The 23,482-nt window shown below is 44.6% G+C and overlaps 1 protein-coding gene across 5 annotated transcripts in view; it reads right to left on the bottom strand.

The window, feature by feature from the left end:
- Nucleotides 1-23,482, bottom strand: part of LOC125709758 (peripheral plasma membrane protein CASK-like) — an 83,759-nt gene that overhangs the window by 17,992 nt on the left and 42,285 nt on the right. For 3 of the 5 annotated variants that reach the window (XM_048978543.1, XM_048978542.1, XM_048978545.1), the window contains exons 3-13: nt 17,477-17,582; nt 15,509-15,586; nt 14,674-14,746; nt 7,462-7,564; nt 6,786-6,961; nt 4,231-4,353; nt 3,668-3,751; nt 3,364-3,463; nt 2,010-2,027; nt 729-850; nt 110-187 (exon numbers count right to left, since the gene is read on the bottom strand). In XM_048978543.1, coding sequence (XP_048834500.1) covers nt 110-187; nt 729-850; nt 2,010-2,027; nt 3,364-3,463; nt 3,668-3,751; nt 4,231-4,353; nt 6,786-6,961; nt 7,462-7,564; nt 14,674-14,746; nt 15,509-15,586; nt 17,477-17,582 — 1,061 coding nt within the window. The remainder of the gene's footprint in view (nt 1-109; nt 188-728; nt 851-2,009; nt 2,028-3,363; nt 3,464-3,667; nt 3,752-4,230; nt 4,354-6,785; nt 6,962-7,461; nt 7,565-14,673; nt 14,747-15,508; nt 15,587-17,476; nt 17,583-23,482) is intronic. The other 2 variants (XM_048978544.1, XM_048978547.1) reach the window with 1 other exon arrangement.

Raw genomic sequence — 23,482 nt, 5'->3', positions numbered from 1 at the left:
GGCTAAGAATATGGTTCCCATTGCAGAACAATACAGTGAGAGTACACAGAGCAAGGGAGGGGACCAGGGGCTCCATGCAGGAGAACCCTTCCTGAAAGCTGACCCTTACCTCCTTGGCTCTCTGCACGGCATCGCTCGGGGGGTTTCTTATCTGTGGCGAGGACTTTGTGTTGATCTTGTCATACAACTGCAACAGAAAAGAACAGGGACATAATTGCAGGTTGTCAGTCTGTTACTCAGGGACTGAATGCTGTTTCAGGCAGCTCATCCTATAAGCAGACTGACGGAGCTGACACTTTTCCCCGCGAAGGTGAATTCAAGTGTGGCACAGAAAACATTTAATAAACCCGTCAAAAGTGTCTTACAACCCTGAAAAGGGCGTGATAGTCTTTGTAGTGTTTTTTGGACAGGTTCAGAACAAGCCAAGGCGTGCAGCGGTAAAGGGTGTAGTTCAATTCCAAATCCAGGCCTTGTTTTCAGTTCTCCAATGTTAGTTTCTGATTACACACCCTCACACCCAGCTCACAGAAGGTTGGAAAATCAGCAGGGCTCGGACCTGGAGGTCCATGATTTGAAAGGCTCTGATACAACTTCTGTGCGCTTATGCTTCATAAAATATCGTAAAAGCACTGAAACACAGGTGAAGAGACAAGCACTCTGCCTTTTGGGGAAAAGTACTGGCTAGAGTGTGCATTTTATCTTCCTTAATGCTGGCTTTTTGCACTCACGTCCAGCAGGGTGTGCAGGTGCTGGTCCTGGAACACACTGTGCAGGAAGTCAAGGTCCTTCTCGCTGCAGTCAGTGAGTGCGTGGATCTCCTCCAGGCTGTCCAACACCTGTGACACAGCCCCTGTGTCGAACACACAGCGAGATGGGCCCGAGGCAGACGATCAGTAGGACCACCGGGTCAGCGGCTTGAACCGAACACTCCAAGGGCCGTAACACACACACCACACAACTCAAGACAAATCGCCTTGAATGATAAGGACCCAAAAGTTTGGCAGAAGACCAAGTATACCCCAGGCAATGGTAAAACCCCCTGATCGTCACGGGGAGAACCATGACGATTACTTAAACATGCAAAAGAAATACTCAACATAACACAATATACAGACTGTAGACCATTCACACATGAATAAAGATAGACAAAAACATGCAAAATATAATCAGGAATGAGGGAGTGACAGGAACCCTTGCTCACAGGGCAGAATGGATTAATCATTTTAATACTGCCTTCCTAATCACTACATGGCACCTTGACCACCTCTGCTAAGCAGTTACACAAAAGGATGACAGCAGCTTATTCAAATCGCAGTCAGTCATTCTCATTCGCCGGTGAGAACATGCTTTCTTAGCAACACAGTAACGCCATGCCCGCGGCATGACGCATTTTTTGTCCTTGCAGCCAACTAAAGACCATTGAGGAGATCGCAGGGATGAAAGCAGAGTGTGAACACGTCCTCGTCTTCGACATCTCTATGCATTTGACTCTCTCCTAAAGATACTTTCACCTTCCAAAAGACTGCTGCCAGATATAACGAAGCCTTAAACCTTATTTCAGTGGTCTTGTCATCGGGGGGAACAGAAATGACAAATAAACCTTGGATAAATACATTGAGAGTAAAAGGAGATACTGGATTGTCCAGGTAAAGGGTATCAACACACCCTGTGATGTCTCTGTGCAAAGGAAGGCAGTATTAAATGTTTGACTGACAGAGGGGAGCCAAAACACTCATGGGAGGTTTACTCGCACAAAAGGGTTCTGAGGGGAGAACGAAAAATGATTGGTTCCGAGAGATAACAAATCAGATTATAGAGGAGGTGGGTCCAAACAACCAGAGGAGGCAGGACCAATCAGATGTCTTAGCCCTCCTGTACAATCTGATTGGTTCTCTCTCTGACCTATTTTTTTTAATCTGCCCTCAAGATATTTCTGAGTTAGTAAAACTCCCACGAACAGTCAGAACACAAGAGCACATGGGACTCAGAAGCAGCATGGGGATACCTACTTTCTGCGGCTAGCAGTCCTAAAGGAGGGCAGTGTTAAGATAAACAAAAGACATTTTGAAATTGGACAGTCAGGCAACTCTTGGGTACAGCAGTTACAGTGCAGGCACTCAGACAAAGATGGTGAAGTATGTCGCTGGACTGTCCTAATACAGTAAGGTCTCAGGAGAGTGGCATCACCATCACTGGCCAGTATGGTGGAGCTTTATATTGTACAGCCTATCCAAGCATAAAAATTCCTGTCACCGAGCATCTTCTCCACAGCAACGAGTCTCGCATCATTAGCAGTCTAATGGAAGAGCCTGAACGGGGTACATTCTTATGCATGCTCTTCATTCTGTCGGTCCGCATAAAATTCATACCGCAAATGGCCTTGAAACCTCCATGCAAAGTAATTTTGAGAAGCAACGCAAAGAGAGGAAGAGACTCTAGAAGCGTGTAGTACAGAAACACGCCCAATCTCAGCAATTCCCCTATGAAACTACTAAGAACTACCGCTCTTCAGAGGTCGTCGCTGCTCTCATCTGCCTGCGAACAGCATTTTAAATGCAAATGAAAATCTTGTTTAAAGCCGGATGTGTGAAAGGTTCTTTGTCATTAGACAACATGGTACCAGCTATAGATGTGAGACGATAACGTGGGAACACATGAAAAGGCCCCGGCAGTAAACATGGCACACCGGGCCTGGAAGTACAAGGTCGTGTAACGGCTTGATTGGTGGGCGCACCTCTACGGCAGAACAAATACAGCTCGACGATTTCGGAAGTTTATGCGAACCAGAAATTTCTAGTTTCAGAGATTCTATTTCTTTCGACAAAATCCTGATGTACAGATACAGGTGGTTAGAGAAGAGACTGAGGTGGAAAAAAGGTATAGAATAAACCTGAATCTAAACAGATAACTGTCTAGATGAGATTCCAAACTGACAGCAGGTATCTTAGAGTGAAAATTGAAAGGGGCTGGTTGTTATGGAGACCAGTAAGGCCGCAAATCCATGCTGGGTACGAGCGTACCATTCTCACTGCATGACAAGTCAGTCAAGATATACAAGCAAGATTTGGCGACAAGACCTCAGTCTAAACAAGCTTGAGTTCAAAGCTGGTTCCCTGGCACTCGTAATTAACAGCAAGATCACCTGCTGAACAGTTATGCAGATATTCCAGTGGCATCCATATTAGCCCTGTTTGTGTTCTACCATTTTGCATAGGTGATCAAAGACCAGTTAGCTTATAACTAAAATGGAAAGAATACAGTATACAGTGAATAGTCTCCATCTCTATATGCTTCTATTGACACAACAAAGCTCTTGAGTAGAAAGCCAGCTGACACCCAGAAGAATTCTTTCTGGGAGCTCACCAGAAGATGTCGGGTCATCAGAGAAATCAGGGAGTTCCTCGGGTGGGTCTCCGTAGAAGGAGTTAAACTTGTGGCTGGAGACAGCAGCTAGCACAGCCCCCTGAAGACAGCAGAGGCCCAGGTTACTCATAGGAAACAGCAAGCCAGTCCAGTCTTTCCCAACCTCCTTCATGTTTTTGCTCCTTCCCAAGACTCTACCGGGGATCCCCAAGGACTGGGTTGGTAAACAGCGGGCCAGTCAAACGGTCATATGTAAATTCACGTGAAAGCAGACACCGGAGAGTCATACCAGAGAGCACCTTACCTTCAGCTTTCTCCGGGCGTTGAATTTCCGCAGCTGCTCGACGGTCTCCGGCAGGTGGATCTTGTAGGCATAGCGGTCTCTCTCCTGAGTTGAGCAAACAAAGTATCACACTCGAAACAGCTTTCGGTTCATTATAAAAGATGCCATAAAATAAGTACCCTGTAATTTGAATGAATACATTGGCATCACTGAAGGTTAAGCCTCATACTGAGGACTTAACCCTTAACGTAAACATACAATCCAATGTACTATTAAAACATTTCGCTTGCTAAGACAATATAAAGCACTGGACTTATAAAGGAGACAGAACACTAAAAATGGAATATATACACACACACACACACACACACACACACACACACACACACACACACACACACAATACAGTGACATTACAATGACACCAAAACAAAATACCACATGTACACCATTTCCCTGCTGCTTATTAAACTAAACTAGTTAACCCCCAACATTTGCGGCTTCATCCTCCTCTTGGGTACCAGCCTTGAGACAAAGTGGGGCAGAGAATTCTGGTTTAGACCAAGCATGGTGGACTCTGGTACCTTGAGCCAAGGGTGGTTGAGAGCCTCATACACGGTGATCCTCTCTGCAGGGTCCAGCATCAGCATGCGTCGTACCAAGTCTTTGGCACTTTCTGAGATGTGGCCCCACTGCCGAGGGTTCATCTGTAGGGAAGGGGTCAAGGGTCAAAGGTCAAAGTCAACTATAATGCATTTGTACACGTGCACAAAGAAAATAGGTACAGTCGAACCTCGTTACTACGTACAAAACGGGAAATCAAAAACATGTAAGTTATAAGCATAGAACGTTGTAACCACTTAGTGCAAGATGGATGAAAGAACTCATGAAACATCCATGTGAATGATAAAACTTTAATAGAACAGACCCTTAAATTGACTACAAAACAAACGAACACATTATTACTTGTTAAATAATTCGACAAAGCTCATTTGGATCCTTGAAATTTTCCTTAAATTACTCACGATTACTTAGTGCCGGCCGGCGATAAACGGCAACGAAAACACTCCATTGTCCACAGTCTTCACTTAGTTTCGACTGTGACACACCTTTACGATATTGCAGAATCATTTCTGCTTTCGTTTGTAAATTAATCTGCGTTTTGGAGGCATTTTGACACGTGCTGAATGACAAGAGGAAAAACGTACGGGGCGCCCTGCAGTTATTACCGGAGTCCGGCCGTGACTGAATAAAGCCAGCGTTGCCAAGCAACGCAATAGACAAATGTGCATTGTCAGGCGAAGATCAGGTAGATACAGGTACATGTAGCGACACAAGTTGTGGTGGGCGGGGAGAGCGCTGTACGTTGTAACGATGGTTAGTTTCCGTATTTTCTCTAGAAATTTGGATGTTGTATCGAAGTTTACGCTGTAAACAATGGCTGCTATTGGAATAATACATAGGCTAAAAACGGGAATTAGAAACCTGTACGTTGAAAAAGTGAAAACATTGTATCCAGGGTACGTAGTAACGAGGTTCGACTGTAGTAGGCTCTCCTCATGCAAACATCACGCATAATAATGAGGCCACTACTTGCAAATAGCGCAATAGTCGTTGTCGGAGTAATGTTCAAAGGTCATATATGCATCTTATATTCATATAGAAGGCCAGTATGAACTATTGATGTATGTGCGCACCCTAGGGTTCTGCGTCAGCAGTGGGAAGGTTGCAGGTTCGAATCCCGTGAATGCTTGGAGTGATCCCACTCTGTTGGACCCTTAAGCAAAGCCCTTAACCTGCAATTGCCACATCTTGGGTATGATGTTACTCTATAACCCTATAGGCAGGTCCTCAAGGGATAATTTGAGGATTGGTGGCAGGATTGGCACTCCAGCCACTGGAAAAACTCACACTGGTCCATTTGGACTAGTGTGGTGCTGAGGTATCAACCGCCGCACAGCTGCACTCAGGCTCTCATTCTAGAGGTGGCTTGTCGGGTCGAGGGTGCTAGTGTTTCTCTATGAAATCATTCCATGTTTTAGCATCTATTTCAACATTTTAACGTCAAACTGGTGTACTGAAATAATTAAGTAAAAACTATTGCAGTGATTATTAGCTTCAGTCTAACATCCAATTGAATCTCCAGATTTGCCTTTTTTTGTTTTAATGAATTGAAATGTTAATGAAAATTTCAGATTTGTGTGTGTGGGGGGGGGGGGGGTGAATTGTTTTAAATGACTAACTTGAAAATAATTTCTCATCAATAAATAAATCAGATCAATTGAAAAATTAGTTGCTTGATTAGTTGGGTAATCGAAAAAATAATCGCTAGATTTATCGTCTGAAGAATAATCGTTTGTGACAGCACTAATACTAACACACACACACACACACACACACACACACACAGGAGAGTGATAGTGTGTTGCATCACATGACCTGGCCACTTGACCTAAACAGTACAAATGATTTTGGAGGAGTTTGACCAGATAGTGAGTGCTCAGTATATGTGGGAACTCCTTCAGGACAGCTGGAAAAGCATCCCAGGAGGAAACTGGCGTAAAGGAGAAAGCAGGACCGGCCAGCCCCTGGAACAATTAGGCTGAAGGGCCTTGCTCACAGGTGGGGTCACTCTGCCGACCACGGGAGTTGCACACCAGCAACCTTCTGAGTTCCAACCCACAGAGTTGCACCCCACCTCCCATAAACAAATTAAACGTCTTGTAAAATTATTGTAAAATGTAAAGAACAGCACAAAATAAACTTTCCATGGGTAGGTGTGTCCAAACGTCTGACACACACACAGAAATATAGCAAACATACATAATATGGATGAGAGATAGAAATACAAGGAGTTTGGAAGGTTGCGAGCTGGGAGCCGTCATGCTCCGTGTTCCATGAACAGAAGGGCATTTCTGTGGCACTCCCCAAAACGGAGAGACAGCTATCCCCCAAGACCAGCCCAACAGCACCGCCTGGAGATTAAGGTAGACTTCAGATGCCTCTAACGGCCTTAGGCCTTTCAGGGAGAATTACACTGAGCTGCCAATCACCGCCCAGCCAGTCAGCATAGATTCCACTCCCGCCATCAGTCCTGTGCTTAGCTAACTGCTACAGAAGGAAACACCAGGTTGGGTACCTTATACTTTCCCTTGATGATGGCCTCAAACAGCCTCTCCTTGGTGCCATAGAAGGGCAGGCAGCCGCTGAGGAGGATGAAGAGAATGACCCCACAACCCCACACGTCCACGGGCTTCCCATACGGCTCCCTCTTCACCACCTCGGGGGCCATGAAGTGAGGTGTCCCGACACGACCTGCATTTAAAAAGTGATAAGTACAAAAATAAAGACCCCCCCCCCCAGTCCATTCTAATTGTGGGGGGAGAGAACATGATAAATATTCATTACAGCATATCCCATTGAAGATAAAAGATGAATTCATTTAGTGTCTATGACACAATGTGAAATTGCAAATCAACCCGCAAATGAGGGAACATCTTCACATGGTTATGCGAGTTATTTAAATCTAGCATTCGGGTTTGTTCAGTTTTGCGGAACGTGCAGCGGACTACAGTTCAGAGATTCCCAGGTATACCGCCACAGCATTCTACAATGATAACACAAACTGACGATTCTGGCTGAATATTTTCATTATTTCAGAATGATTTTATCATTGTATTTTAAAAGACGACTACATCGTACGCATAAGAACACAAAGCCTTCCTTGTGGCTAATTTTTCACGCATTCAGCAATTCAGCTATGGTAGCGGGAGCGAGACTCCTCCATTGTGAATCTGCTCTGGGGCCATACTTACCTCCTGCCACCAGTCCAGACTCCCCCAGTTGTATGGCCACCCCAAACCCTCCCAGCTTCACAGGAGCAGAGTTCTCCTTAGACGCCAACAACACACAGTGCGGCTAAAAAAAAAAAAAAAAAAAGACCAAAACTCAGATGGGCTACTCAACCTACTTAAAAATGTGAGCATATACACAGTCGTCATTTCAGCAAATCAAATTAGCACTTTGCACAAGCAGAAACATCTAACTTTCAGTTCTGATCGAAAAGCCAGTAAGCACAGCTAAACTCCACGCAGTGGTTCACCAGCCCTCCGTCCGCCTCTCTTTTCCCTTTCGACTGGGGGTAACTGTGCAGCAGATCTGTGAAACTTATGGCTGCACTCAGAGAGGACAGAAGCTCAAGAGACAGAGACATACAGACATAGACTGGTGAAAGCAAGATGTTGGGGTTACAGCACTGGGAGAGTCTGCATTCAGTGGCCCTGAAGCAACTGGGAATGAGGGCCATGCTCAAAGGCTTAATGACTGCATCACTCGACAGGGATCTGAACTGGCAACCTTCTGGTCACGCGAACAGAAGACCTAACCCGCAGGGCGATACATGGTCCAAAGAAACTACACAGCTTCTCATATAACAAGAAATATAAACCTTATAAAAAGCAGTTTACACCCAAACAAAGAACAAAGAACGTAAGTTAGACATCAAGCAAAAGCTCTTATTTGATCGTGACATACTGAGAAATACATGAAAGGTTCGATTGAATAAAGGAATGAGCGAATCAAATCATCACACAGCAGCCTTTAATTTGTGCATTCATGTAAATTGTCCACAACAATGTCCAGAAAATCATTTCCACATAAGCATTTGTACAAGTCTCCAAAATATATGAGGCATGCATATCCATAACATTTTTTTGTAGCTGTGCACAGCACAGACAATGGCCAGTGTCAACATTTCAGGCCACAAATTAATTTCTAGACACCAGCAAACACAAAGCCAAAAATGACTAAGGAGACCTTTTCCACAGCAGACCACAACATGACCTGCATCCCCAATGACAACCCAAAGCATCGCCCAAACCATCTTGTATTCTTTTTTCTTTCTGCTGGGTCTGGCAGGAAACCTACTTTTCTGGGTGTTCCTGCACACATAATCTAAGAAAACCTCTTTGCATGCGTTTCTCATCAATGCAGCCGAGGCTGATGTGCTGTTGCCTGCCTACCCGCCCAACGTGTGCTGTGCCGCATTAACAGGAACCTCTGGACAATGGACCCAGTCCTGGACAGGGTGATAGGCAATGCCTTCTACATACAAACGTATATCAGCATCAGCCTGCTGGCTTCATTAGTGTGAAGTACTGCCGTCCAGTGCATTACAGCACCCACTGCTGTAACCTCTGCATGGTATAATAGGTGGGTCTTCTCCACCGCCCCCCATCACTGCCCTGACTGTGCTCTTTGATGCCAGCGAAGTGCCCGACGAATACATGGAGTACAGACTGAGGCAGCAGACCACAGGGAAGGCTTACGTCAGTTCAAGACTGGTGGCTCTACTCTGGCTGCCGTCTATCTCACACGGAACGATCGCCATGAAGCTGCTGAACGCTTCCAAGAGGCAGCCAGCACAATCAAACACGCTCAAACAGCCAAGACGTCCCTCTCTGTCCCCGTCCTCTTCCCCATCTGCTTAACGGCACGTCGCCGCTCAGGTTCCTTCCGCAGCTCTGACCTGAAGAAGCACTCAGCAGACAGTCAGAAACCTTGCGTGCACAACTGGGCCGGCAGATCAAGAAAAGCACCCTGACTACGAAAGACAGCACGACTGTTTCCATCACTGCTGAGCCGTTTCGGCTGACACGCTGTCCAAAGTGAAAGTGAAGTCAAAGTGAAATGGAGATGACCTGCCCACTGACCGACACCTCTAGAGCTTAAAAAGTAAAAAGCAAGGAAGCCCAATCACAGTTAAGGAAACAACGCAATTGTAAGAATGAACGTGATTGGATGGCAGAAAATGATTCAATATTATAATAGACATATCAAATTCCAACACATCTGTGAATGTTTCATATGAACTACATATTTTATAAATACAAAGTATTAAAAAAAAAAAAATCTCTTCACACTTGTTTTTTCATGAAAATTTGAATGTACAAACGCATCTCCTGTTCTTACATTAACTGTACAAGTACCACAGCATCACAGGAAAAACCTATTCTTCCAGTGCTATCTTACCTTGCAACTGTACTTTCAATATGAAAGTCCTACATATTGAGAGATGGACAGAACTGGTACGCAAATACGCATTCACCTTTAAAAACGATATGTGCGACAATCGATTGTAGTAACAGTGTAAATGCATACTTATTTTATGTGCATTTACGCTAGTATGAAAACAAAATATAATGCATTTTAATTTTCATATGCTAACGAAATCACAATGGCGAGAGTCCATCACAATGGCCATGGTTTCAAAAGGGCTGCTGGGACCACACACACACACACACACACACACACACACACACACACACACACACACACACACACACACACACACACACACACACACACACAGCCGTATCAAACAATACTTACGCCACTTAAATTGAAAATCTTGATGGTACTTGCGAACAAAATAGTTGTTACTAAACAGCAAACCATTCTACCAATTGTGTTTTTACAAGTTACCCATGCGAATGGATTTTGTGGATTTCCTTTTGCATTCATACTATACAGCAGAATGATTTGAAACTGCTGCCGTCACTGCAATTCCTCATCAGTCCACTAGAGGCTGAAGAGAGACCACTTTAAGGTATTCTTTGATTTTTCTTTCATCACTCACCCCATAAAGAATCTAATTTTCTGCATCACAACTTTATAAACTGAAATTTTTATCAGGAATTATGAACAGTTTGGAGTAAACAGCTGGGAAAGCAAAAATCTGTCAAACTCTGACATAAAGATTGAGAGAAATGTCCAAAAGTAAATCAAAATCTTCAATCTTACATGTAATATTTGACCTAAAGCACATTTAACAAACGCCCACTCCAGATTCATCACTCTGCTCAAGACAAAATAATATAATATATATTACACATTATACACCATCCATTTCTAGTTCAAGAAGCTGGGAGTGAATTTAGCCAGTGTAAAAACACCACGCTCCGCCAATTGCTGTGGTGTTGGTTCTGGAAAATTGCCCTCTCTCCGGCTGCTGGACCATCCTGACCCACAGGGTTCGGCATCTGGGAAACACTCACGCTGCAACAGGTTCAGTGATCATGGTACGCTGACCTTTGACCAGGCTCCACATAGGTTAGTCCGAAACGCCACAAGAAAACGCACCGACAAACGGCGATTCAAACCAGGAAGGCGGAGTCTGTCAGCACGAAGCGATCCCACCCAGGATGCATTACACATCCTAATCTGGCCTGTCGACACCAGAATGGCCGGGATCTCTGGGTAAGCTCCACTGAAGCCACCGTGCTTGGTGCTGGGGTGACATCACTGAGCTGTCAGTGTGTAGGCAGCAGGGTTTATACCAAAGTAAAGGGAGGGTCTGTGATTCGGGGATGTATCTGTTGCTCCCTCAAACACCCATATTAATCGTGTGTATAATCCAGTCTGACTCTACAAATAGCAATCCGGCAGACCAGCACACCCTGAGAGAGAGGAAGGCACATTCACTGGGAGTCCTTTGATTATGCCTGGCCTCCAGCCCATCCATCAAACTTAGCGTGCAGCCGGATGCTAAAACACTGAAGCTAAAAATCAATGCATTTACAGACGTGCAGTGACTGTGCATCCGTGCAACAGAGGCTAGAGCCTTATGAGACGATTCAGCACAACATTCTCCATGGCCGGTCTGCAGGTAAAAATTTCCATTAGCAGTTCACAGGTTTCACTTCTCTCTGCATTAAACATAACCTGATCAAAATAACTGCCTTCGTTTCAGCGCCTGATATCTTAATGTTTCCTCATACAAGGGACGCTATGGTCGGACTCGGGAGTAGTTGAAGCTCCTGAATTAGATGCCATTTTTTAATATATAAATGAGGCCTTTTTTGGGAAATAGATATGAAACCATAATTAGTGGCTTTAGATGTAAATCATTACTGAGCTAAGGGGTAACTTTTCCAGCACATAGAGGAATTCGCTACTTTAGTTTAAGAGATTTTCCCACTGAAGTCATTTCCATTTCCTAATTATAAGCATTTATAGAGCTGAATACTGTAATGGGTAGAATTTCATGAACCCTGCAGCCACAGGGTCTTGCCTGAGACTAGAACTGGAAACCTTCTGGTGAGAACCATGACGATGTCCATTAGGGTTCCAGTTACTAACATCAGAGAAAATCTGAGAAGGTGTTGCATCCCAATCCACTGCTTTTCTAAGGATATACATTAAATTTGATTAATAATAAAGCAAACAACTAGCAGCACAAAATACAGTACAAGAAAAACAACACTACCCGTCTTACACATCCTCAGAACACTTCCCTGACAACGTCTGATTAAAGTAACTAGAAAAACAAACATGATTTGAGTTTAAATGGAAGTGTAACGTCACTACTTCAGGATTTCCACCTTTTGACTGAGAAGTCAAAACAAACAAAATAAACATTAGTGAGAAAAACAGAAAAGTGGTTCTTCAGGAAGCTGAAACCTTTAAGGGCTGTCTGGTCTCCTATTAGAATAGCCCTTGCTTGCATTTAAAATGCAGGGTTTTTTTTGCGCTGAGTTCCATGACAGTTTGACGGCAGTTTTAAAGTATCTACTGCCAGGATATCAAGCTCACAAGCTGTGGTGGGGAATTCACCCATCAAACATCTCAGAAATAAAACACTGCTGTGGTTATTCCAGGATCCGTAATCCATGCAGATGGGGTTGGTTAGTGATTTGAATAACCGCATCAACTCAGCCACACTCCTTATATTTATGTGGGGCAGTTTCACTCCAGCAGACCCTGCAGCAAGATTATTAATGGAGAATACCGTGTACCATACCGCATACTATGCACAGTACTGTACAAACACCCAGAAACACTGCTTATATTTACTCAGCATCTTATACTGTGCCAAAACAGATATTTTACCATGTTTATATTTCATTGCTCAGATCACGTATTTATTGAAAGCAATGTAGCAATTTTGACACGCTTATAAAGCTAGACTGTTCACGGAACCCAAGCATCTTACTTAGAGTTTACTACAGCAGACTGTTTCCTGGATCTTCGAACCGCAAATTTCAGCCACGTGTTAGGTGCTGTGCTGCCTGCTGTAACAGGATTGCCTGCCCATATGACAAGCTGGCTGGGAAAGAGCTCGAACCTGCAGCCAGCACATCCCTGATTTAATTATTGAGAGAAAAGTGGTGAAGTGATGAACCATACCAGAAGAGGAAGAAATTACTACAGCAATACAGATACTTAATGCTCCACTAACACACACACACACACACACACACACACACACACACACACACACACACACACACACACACACACACACACACACACACACACACACACACACACACACACACACACACACACACACACACACACTACACAGAATTTCAGAATGAACGAACTCTGCCAACCCAGTTTCTGAAATTTTTCTTGACTTCCTTTATATTTTCCTTAGGTGTTTCAGCCTTTAGATTGTTCGGGTACTACGAATTATAAAGATACAGATTTATTCATATCCGTAAAGGATAAAAGGACCGAGTGTCAATTTTTTGGTGCAGAAAAGTCATTTACACAATGCATACATGTGCAAACACACAGCAAGTCAAGCAGCACAATACATTACAATGTAAAACTATATCACGCGCATTTTCGGCAAATAAGATAAGAAAAACACGGGATGATATAAAATCATGCCCTAGTGCATTCAAACGTGCCGAGATTCAGGGCTGAGATGCGGCAGAAGATAAGAGAGCCGGCAGCAGGTCACCCCACAGTTAAACGACACACCTTGAAGCACACTGGATATTTCCAGTGTGGGATTTAATTGCTGTGGTAAAACTCTCACCAGAAAAAAGGGGACATAAAACGCAGCCCTCAGAAATATTTTAAAAATGAGAGCACATGCCGGGCGTGTGGAGCTTACGCACACAAATCACAGGCCAGAGCAAAACCTTACGCCGTTTTACACAAATAAGCAGGTGTTATGTGTACATTCCACCCCTTTCTGTGCCATGCAAAGAAATCCACACTTAAAAATGGAAAAAAAAATATTTCTGTTGTGTAAAAACATTGCACACTTCGGAGCAATACCTTTAAAATGGGACCCAATTTTTAAACAACTTGAATGGGACAAAGCATTTTCTTTTGTAATGTTACAAAAAGACCATGTGTTTTCTATGGAGGCTATACAGCCTATATTAGTGATGCCACTAGATCCTGTGTACTTAATGCAGATCAATAAGGGAGTAACTGCACAGCATACGCTATGATACACAAAACAAATACTTCACAGTAAACACAGAACCTGTCATTTAAAGCTGTCAATCTACCTACCTTATACTGATGAAAGCATTTTTCAGCTAGGAGGTACCCAAAGAGGTAAGCAAATGCAGGTTTAGAGAATATTCATAGACATGACAAGAGTACTTGATGCCCAAAATGTGGGCACCTCTAACTGGCTAATTAAGCGGCACAGAAGCGCAATAAAACGTGAAGCTCTGCGATCTCGAGCAACAAACACTGGCTGCAGTTTGAGTGTTTATGCAGAGAAGGTGAGTGATTTTCAGTGAGGCCCCAACACAGGACACCGTCTTTCCAACACGTGAGAGATCTCAACATATCTGCCCTGTTAGAATTGCACTGGTCAACCGCAAGTGAAGTGATTGCGAAGTGGAAACATCTGGAAGCAAGTTCAGTTGCGAAGTGGTCGGCCACACAAGCTCAGAGAAAGGGATCTGACCACCTGACATCAATATCCAGCTTGAGTGGCAGCAACTCCACCAGCAAAAGTCCAACATTTAATAGAAAACCTTGGATAGGTTGTATTACACTTTGGGGGGAGGGGGGGTTGTTTCCTAGTGCACCTGCAAGTTGAGAGCAGGTAGTAGGCATGGGCACCTGCGCTTAATGAACATTTCAACAAATACACAAGAGCATTAATGGTAACAGAGGTAACACATGTCTGGGAAACATGCCCCAAAAGCACTGCTCCTGCCTTCAACAGGGCACACTGTTACCAAGACAACCACTCGATTAGGTCGTACCTTTACGTCCCGGTGAATGACGTTGTTGTCGTGGCAGTAGCGCAGGGCTTCCAAAATTTGCCGCATGTAGTGACTAAAGAGAGGAAGGGGGAGGGGAGGGAGATTGTCAAAACTGAGGTCCAGTTGCTTCAGCAGGCTCTTGACGTGCACAGAACGGCCCGACCTGACCGCATTAGCGGCCCCCGTTTTGGTGCGGTTATGATCATAAAGGCACTTCAGCAGGGGCACCGACATTAAATCGCCTGAGAAATTCCCATCAGTAGTCTATAAAGAGGCTGAGCGAGGAAAGAAAAAGAAAAGGTATGAAAGCCAGCTCTGACTGGCCAAGACCTAGTCTCCCGGCACCACAGCCGAAAACTCATAATGACCAGTAATGAAAGCGGAGGCCTCTAAGTCAGTGTTTCCCAGTCCGGTCCTCGGGGACCCACAGACAGTCCGCGTTTTGTGGACCGCCTGGCAGGGAGCTCAGAGAGTAAAAACATGGAACTGGCAGAGGACCGGGTTGGGGAACAGAGCTCTAAGTGAATAATACACTCAGGCACATTTTTAGCATCGCTGGAGGGCTAATCAGTCCATTTGAACAGAACATCTCTAAACATGCTGATATTCGCTTTCAGCATCATTTGTCTGTGTTAAACACCAGGCAATGAGAGACACAAACGGCGACAGGTACACGCCTACAGACAGCCATGAAGAGAAATTCGAAATGGAAGAAAATTCTAAAGAAAATTGAACATGTAAGCCGGGTGATTTCCAGTAAAAGCATCTCACAGTTTCTATTTATCTTTATGGGTTTCCTTTGCTCACTCAGAGCAGGGCAGCAGAGATGCCTCACCTGGCAACAGCTTCGCTGTAGACGAATCCGGCGTCAGCTCTCTTTACGATCTCAAAACACAGGTCAGCCCCATCCATGCTGTGGGAGGGGGTGGGAAAGAAGGGCGGGGCGGCAAGTGGGCGGGGAGGAGAGTAACATTACAGGCTGGTGTCTGATAATTACAGTAGCAGAGAAATAATGACTGGATACATTAGGCTGTCAAACACAAAGAGAAGAACATTAGCATCTTATTTTACAAGCAGTCTAACGATGAGGACATTTCTTTGAAGCAACGCGTACCTTTTGGTGATTCTCTACTGGGAGCACCAGAACCACCACTGTCATTCTAATTTGTTTTATTAAATAATAATTAAACAGAGCTGAATATACCAGACCCTCAGCTAAACTGCAACCTTGGAGAATTGAAATCTCAGTATCTTTTAACAATGTTCAATCATTGATATTCTCTGAAACAGGAATCGTGTTTTGTTTTATGCATCGATGTGGATTCTTTACAGTTAAAACCTCTACCAGAGTTGTTCCAAGCAAAGACACCATGCAGCAAGATAAACACTCCAGACACAAACTACCATGACAATTAAATTTACCCAAGTGCTGTCCTTCACATCCACTGGTGAGCGCTGAAGGACTTTCAAAGCGGAACACGTTTTTTTCGAAAGGTTCACTTTGCATTTAAATGACGGCTGAAGCAAGACTCCCGCAGAGGGGAAAGTAAAAGATTCACCAGCTCGGTCTGTCTCAGTTGTGGTCCAGAAGAGACAATTAGCAGGGACGGAAGCTGGTCTTTCTATCCACACAAGCACCGCTTCTTTAACTGCTCCCTGCTCAGCTCTTTAAAAGCTCTTGGCAGACAGACAGGGGGTAATCCCCACCAGAACAGCAGGGAAATTCGGCGGATCAACAATCACTAGCTTACCAAAGCCTCAGCAAATTGGGACTCGTATCAGTTCCCATTCACCAAAGATGAAAACGATCCCTCACATAGTGAGATAATCACACATGTAAGTCTGGGTCTTAAAAGGAGCAGAGATCAGGACTCTGGGCTGCAGCTGAGGAAACATCTCGGGGAAACGGAAGTGGTTTTACGGGCACATGGCACCTGGGAGCAGCTGGAATCAGTCAGCATCACGTCATAAATAACTGCACAGGTCATGCATAAAACTGCAAGGCCATTGTCTGAGAATCAGTGAATATAATCCCAAAGGGTGATTTTAGTAGCATGTTTCGCACTGACAGTGCTACCATGTGGCTGCATTGGACCCAATCAGTTCAGCTGCTTCGCGTCAAGGCCGGCCTGGAAGTCTCCCACCACCATAGCATCCCCAGACACCAGTGAGACCACATCACCTCTGCCCGCCCCCGAGTGCCTTAGCGCTATGCCTTACGGCGATGTTCCCCTCCGCAGGGGGTCAAAAAGGGGGCAGATTCCATGAGAGCTCTTAAGTGTGCGCCCTCCCACTCAGCATCACGTATCCCTCTGCAGTCTAACTCGCACCTTCGATTCTCTCTCTACCATACGACGAGGCAACTGAACAGCAGGATGCTGCAAACCTGCCCAATCGGAGTTCAATCCCTACAATTTCAGTCCCTTCTCAGTTCTCTCACCAAACTGAGTTTCTACTGGGGGCCGTGACCCATCAAAAAAAAAAAAAAACTTCATTTGAGAGCACCGGCCAGAGATCAAAGGGAAGAGCTGTGATCCTCACATCACGCAGAAAAGAAATAAGTAGTAATGAGCAGAACCCTGATCCTGCCAGTCCTGACTGCTAGCATGAGCCTTTGCTTTAATTTTTTTGCTCCGACCAGAGAGCCGCGTCTCCCCAGAAGGACTCTTCAAAACACGGGTAGGCCAGGCAAAGCTCGCGAACAACCCGTAAGGCCGTGCTGACTGGCAAAACCGCACCCAAACTCAACAGACCAAGGAGAGGAAAGGCACAACCCCAAAAAGATTACATGGAGCATACTTACAACTCAAAGACCATGTAAAGCATCCCATCCGAGCTGTAGGTTTCCAGCAGCTCGACGATGTGGGGGTGCTTCAGCATGTGACAGATGCTGGCTTCTCTCTTGAGATCTAAGATGAGGAGGTAAGAGACAGGGGGATCAGAACATAATACAGCAGGACATTTGGAAACCGTAATTCAACATTAACCCAGCCCAGCCCAGCCCAGCCCTCCATCCATCCATCCATCCATCCATCCATCCATCCATCCATCCATCCATCCAGCACTCCATAGTGTCTCAGTAAGCCTGGTTAATATTCCAGGCAGAACAGGGCACAAGAAGGGTGGGGGGGCCCTAGACAGTATTCTAGCCCATTGCAGGGTGCAAAAGCATGCACATGTGCATTATGGGAAATTTACAGAAGGGGGAGAAAAGACAGAGTGAAGGTTACCCTCCACAGTGTTCTCCAGTCTAACCCTGAAGACACCGAACGGCAGATGACATACAATGATGCTGTCAGGCGTTTAAGCCAAAAAAGAAAAACTGGAAACCTGTAATTGTGGAGGATGTGCTGCATATGGTTGCCATAGATACTCCAAGAAGCATGTGTTTGACTGAATGTGTTGGGCTGAAGCGGCACAATGGCTGAGGTCTCGCGGGATCCAGGCTGGCTAAAGGATGATTAGATCTACGGCTTCCACAGCAGACCCAGTTCAGGGCTGGCCCGGTTCCCACACTGAGCTCACACCATGACGACAGTAACGCACACAGTCTGTTTAGCCTGACAAAAACCCTACGTCTGGGTGTCTACATTGCACTGTTTAAACTTCGAAAGTTGAATTTTAACAATGAGCTATGGTTTGGTGAACAGCTGGGCAGTTTGCCAGGCTGACCGATCTAGGCTTAACCTTCGGAGTAACGTTTTGGATACTTGCAAAACGGCACACAATATTAAGCAAAAACAGTGATTATGATGCTTCTCAATAACCGTAACAATCTGTTAAACTATGGACATAACAAAAAAAAATCTAAAAACTAGCAGAGAGAAAAATGCGAGTTACTGAAAATTCAGTGCACGAAGCCCAAAATAGGTAGAAAGATGATAAAAATCATGATGGCTCAGGCTCAAAGGGTCACCAGCGACAGCTGCTGCGTCCCACAAAACCAGAGGCAAAAAGCTGCTCTGCACTCGTGCATGGCAACCGTGAATCGTCCAGGCCAGAATGTGAAAGGTCATAAAGGCTTTCGTGGTCCACGCACAGTAAAAACAGCATCAAAACATTCGAAAAGCACAATGCAAATGAGGTGTGAAAATCAAACTTTCAGCTCCTGACAGACAATATTAAAAAAAGAGCTCCCCAAATTACATGCAACACTGCATAAGTACCGGTGCCATGGTGTTAGAAACTGAACAGACGGCATTTAGAGATGGGGGGGGGGGGGACTGTTTGCAGAATTTCTAATAATAGTGGACTGATAAATGTATTGTATTCCAGCGATATGGAACTGACATTCTGGGTAGACCAGGTATCACACACCTAAATGGCAGATCGCAGACTGATTCGTAGCAGCTTGCAAACGCTGGCTGCGGTGCTGATGCGGCCCCTGCAGCACGCTACCTGATGGCTACACCCCCTGCTACACAGAAAAGCAGAAGCCTGACGTCAGTGTTATGTAAAAACAGACCACTAGGGGAAGCACCACGGTAAGTTGGATTGCTTGGACTGCAGCCAGGCGGCACATGAAGGGAAGGCATATGCTGGCTAGTATTTTAAACAATACACAAGAATTTATATTATACACTGAAGAACTGAATCTTTAATTTAGAACCTGACTGACTACAGCAAAGACACAATATCACTTAGAGCATTTTGAAAAGGTGTGTACATGGAGTGTTCACAAATCGGTGGTTTCCCCAACACAGTGAGTGACCTGCACTGGCCCAGAGGTGCCTCAGCTTGTTTCAGTGCCCCCCCCCCCCCCCCCCCCCCCCCGACCTCCATTCAGTATCTGTGACCTAGTTGGCAGAGGTACAGCGGATGTTGAGATCAGCGGAAATACTTTGGACTGTTCTCATAACAAAGATCATCGAATGCTGCAGGGACGGCGGCACATGCGCGATATTTCGGAGGGATAAAGTACAGGCAGGGAAGCTTTAGCTAGGCAGAAGTCCAGTACAAAAGGCTCACACACAGAAAGAAAAAAAAATACTAAGGCTCCACGATATCACATCGCGATTATACAGCCACGCGCACCGGGCTTTAGATAGTGGGCAAACATTTGTCTTTTCAGTACTATACATACATTTACTCACGCCCACAATTTGATAAGCAGATTAGTCAAGTGCCTAAAATACCACTGAGAGGCATAGTGCGAAGCCCAAAAGTTAGAAATCCCCTATGAATCTGGCGAAGCCTTATGTTTGTGTCGGACTTGAAACTGCAAGACGTACCGCCACCTCTTTCAGATGATGCTGTGGCTGCTGAGCTGTCCCTTTCTTCACCGCCACTTCAGTGCTCATCGCTGCCATGATTTACAAAAATTAGTAGCATGGGGCATGTGCTCTGCCAACCACATGTAATAAATAAGGATACACCGACGCTATAGAGATTACTAAACTTGAGGGGTCACAATGCGCCTCTCATTAATATTTTCTGTGAAAAGCTGGCTTCCCGACTAATTTTTACACCCGTGAACAAAAGCCCGGGTGATTTTTGCACGTGTATCACTATTTGATATCCTGGAGCCCTAAAATTAAATACCCAAATTAAAAAGTGACCATGAGTAGGACGCAATATTTATGCACACAGCAGAGTGTGACACCACGTGACTGGGTGACCATGAACATGCACCAGCAGATCACTTGGATTACACGGCAGGAGGCGCCCTGGTACAAGAGGAACGGCACTTAAATTTCCCTGTTGGCAATGAATGAAAGCCTTGACCAGCAGCCTTGACAATAACCACATAGGACAGAAACACGATTACCTTTACAGAACAATAAGACAGTTCAGGAACTACTGATGCTAAATTAATGGGCAAGATTAATACCAGTAAGATTTACAGGCTCTCAAGCAACACATTTAACACTGTTGCTTTTAGCAGGAGATACCCATTCACATCCATTCATATCAAGGCTGTAGCATGGAAACACGCTCGTGACACACATGAACAGAGCCACCAAGTGCTCCGCCAGAAAAGTCACTAAAGCCAACAGCCTTGGCTTCATCTACATAGAGCAGGTGACACACGTGCATTGTGCTGGTCTTCACTGGAAGAGGCGGCTGTGTGCATATTGTAGAGAGGACTGCAGTTAAGTCAAGCATTAGGCTACAGGTTGCACACAATTATACGCAAAGTGTTGCCCCAAAAATGAAGAGAGAGACCTCTCGGTATTCCAAAGCAAGATGGAAGCTTAACGATGTTGTTGCAGAGCTGAAGACAAACAGGTAACAGATGACAGTACAGGACAGTCCAAAGAAATAGACGCGACCCACAGAAAAGAGAGAGAACAAAATGGCAAATTCACAAATTCCAGCTCATCTCAGAGCTAATGAATATAACAAGAGGAAACAATCTTCATAGCTAATAATAAAGTGGGATGAAGAGATCTGCAGGATATGAAACATGTGCCTATCCTCCAGTAATCAAAACATGTTTCCCCCCTGATATTTAAAACAAAAACAGCTCATTTCTGTTATACTAAACAAAGACACAAAATAAGCCAAACAAGCGAACGACAAAGAGCTTCTCTGGAGAAAATCCAGGATGACTCTGGGACAGGGTCGGGACTCGGGGCAGTTAGCAGTCTGTGCGCATGCTGTAACATGCGGAATTCCCGCAAGAAAGCAGGAGTATGCTGCCAACTGTCATTAACACTTAATCACTGTTGTGGCTTCTCTCAAATATTAATAAAAAAATAAATAAAAAGGGAAACTTCAAAGGCTCGAAGTCCAATTTCAGCACAGGATATCATATTCTTTCGGTCATCAGCCACAGAGCACATAACTGGGTAATCTCCTGTTTCAAAGCATCTCAGTATCCAGAACATCAAGGTTGGCATCCTTGGGAACCTCCAGACGGTCCATGTTTTTTCCTCCCTCCTGGCTCCCGCAAAAATGTGGACTGGGCTGAAACACTGATTTAGGCTGTGCAATCACTTAACGCATCTCAGGCTGGCCTTCCTGTACCGTGCACGCTCTCTCTCCATCCATCTTCCTGGCTAATACAGAAGAGTAATTTATGGGGTGCATATCCAACATACTTTACAGTCCTTCTACTGTCCAGCATAAATAACCCTATTTATTGTAATAGCGTGACCCACGTTTCTGACTACTGCAGTTTTACCGTGCCACATGATTAGACTGAGTGCTGGAAATACCTTGGGTTGGACTAAAAGTTAGTTTCACCCCTGAATATGCGCACTCTGTCAGCTGGCACAGCTGGCATCTGACCCGCACCTCAAATAAGAGACGTGGACAGGCATCATCTACACCAACAAGGAGAAGCCGGTTTTCTGTGGACTGGCAAACGGGATGGCACTGGTACAGACATCACACGGCTTCTCTTTCTGCAACGGCTGACATGTGTTGGGTTTCATTTTGGTCTCTTACCATTCTAAGAGCTGGTGCCAGATCTGGAGCTTGATAAATCGAGAGACAAAATAAGCCTAAAGGCAAGCAGCAGCACGACTTGGAGAGCAAAGTGATCCTCTGCTCTGAACTGCTTGAGACGACTGATTGCAGACACTATGATGAAGCGTCACTGCTCACACAAGAGGCAACAAAGCATTCATCTTTTGTCCTCCTATCAAAAGTTTGATAAATGGTGAGAGACTCAAATCTCAGGACAAGAGTGACGACGTCATCATGCTGCCTCATCTGTTTATTTTGGAGCGACTAAACGAATCTGACAAAAGAAATCACATTCGCTAACAATTTTGATACAAATATTAAACAGATTTGCTTATAACGTCTTACAAGTATTTGTACATGATACTAAACAAATCTAATTACCAGCTAAATTTACATTATCTGCACACAGACTACTAAATTTGAGACAAGACCCAACCCTAGGATTCCCTAGGGTGCGAGACTAGATGCGATGCTTATATTTCATAAGACACTGACACACAAACAGCAGCAACATAAGGTATCACTTATGGAAACAAATGCACAGAAATAGTTTGCCATCTGTAAACATCCAAGTGATCAAGGGAAAAATCTATCGCATGTCACACAGATGGACCAGATTTAAAGCACAATCCTGAACCTGTCAGGTTTACCTGTAGACTGATCTTGATGGTATGCCAATATTAGTCTACAGAACAAGGTCCAACCCTTTCTGACCCACTCAGCTTCAAATGACAACACCTGTCATTTTTGTTGCGCTGTCTTGGTATGAGGACAAATTACTTCCCTCAATTATCCATCTTAGCAAGCTCTCTCATCAGAAAGCATCTAAGATACACAGATGACTAGGGGTGTCCCGAGACCTCGCGATATTGCAACATGATGAGATTTCTCGTCGGAGTGAAAAGCTCGACGTCTCGAAGGCACTGCAAATCAGCTGCTGTAAGCATGACGGCGTCTGACGAAATTACCATAGTAGATGCCCCAGACGCATTTAAATGTTTTGTGTGGCAGCATTTTGGGTACCTGGTGAAAATATAAATGGCAAAAGGGTGACAGACAAAAACATGAACCATCTGTAAGCATTGTAGGAAAATAATGCCGGACACATCGGCTAATGCTACTACTGTGCAGAGCCATTTGCAGCACCATCATCGCTCTTTACGTAAATCCACTGCACCGGTGAAGAGAACATTAAAAATAAGTTATGTTTGTTATTTATATTTATTTATTTATATTCTATTTTATGTTCAATTGAAAAGTCAAATAGTAGAGAAGCCTGTCATTTGAGTTAGTGGTGAAATTTTATGGTGCTAGATATTTTTTCTGTTCTTTACTGCATATGACGATTGTGATTCTTTAAAACAGTTCATCATACATTGGCTTTATAATTTTTTTG

Source organism: Brienomyrus brachyistius, chromosome 16, assembly GCF_023856365.1.
Source record: "Brienomyrus brachyistius isolate T26 chromosome 16, BBRACH_0.4, whole genome shotgun sequence".
NCBI classification, from domain to species: domain Eukaryota; kingdom Metazoa; phylum Chordata; class Actinopteri; order Osteoglossiformes; family Mormyridae; genus Brienomyrus; species Brienomyrus brachyistius.
The sequence above is the reverse complement of the archived record's forward strand: the minus strand, read 5'-3'. Positions and strand labels throughout refer to the sequence as shown.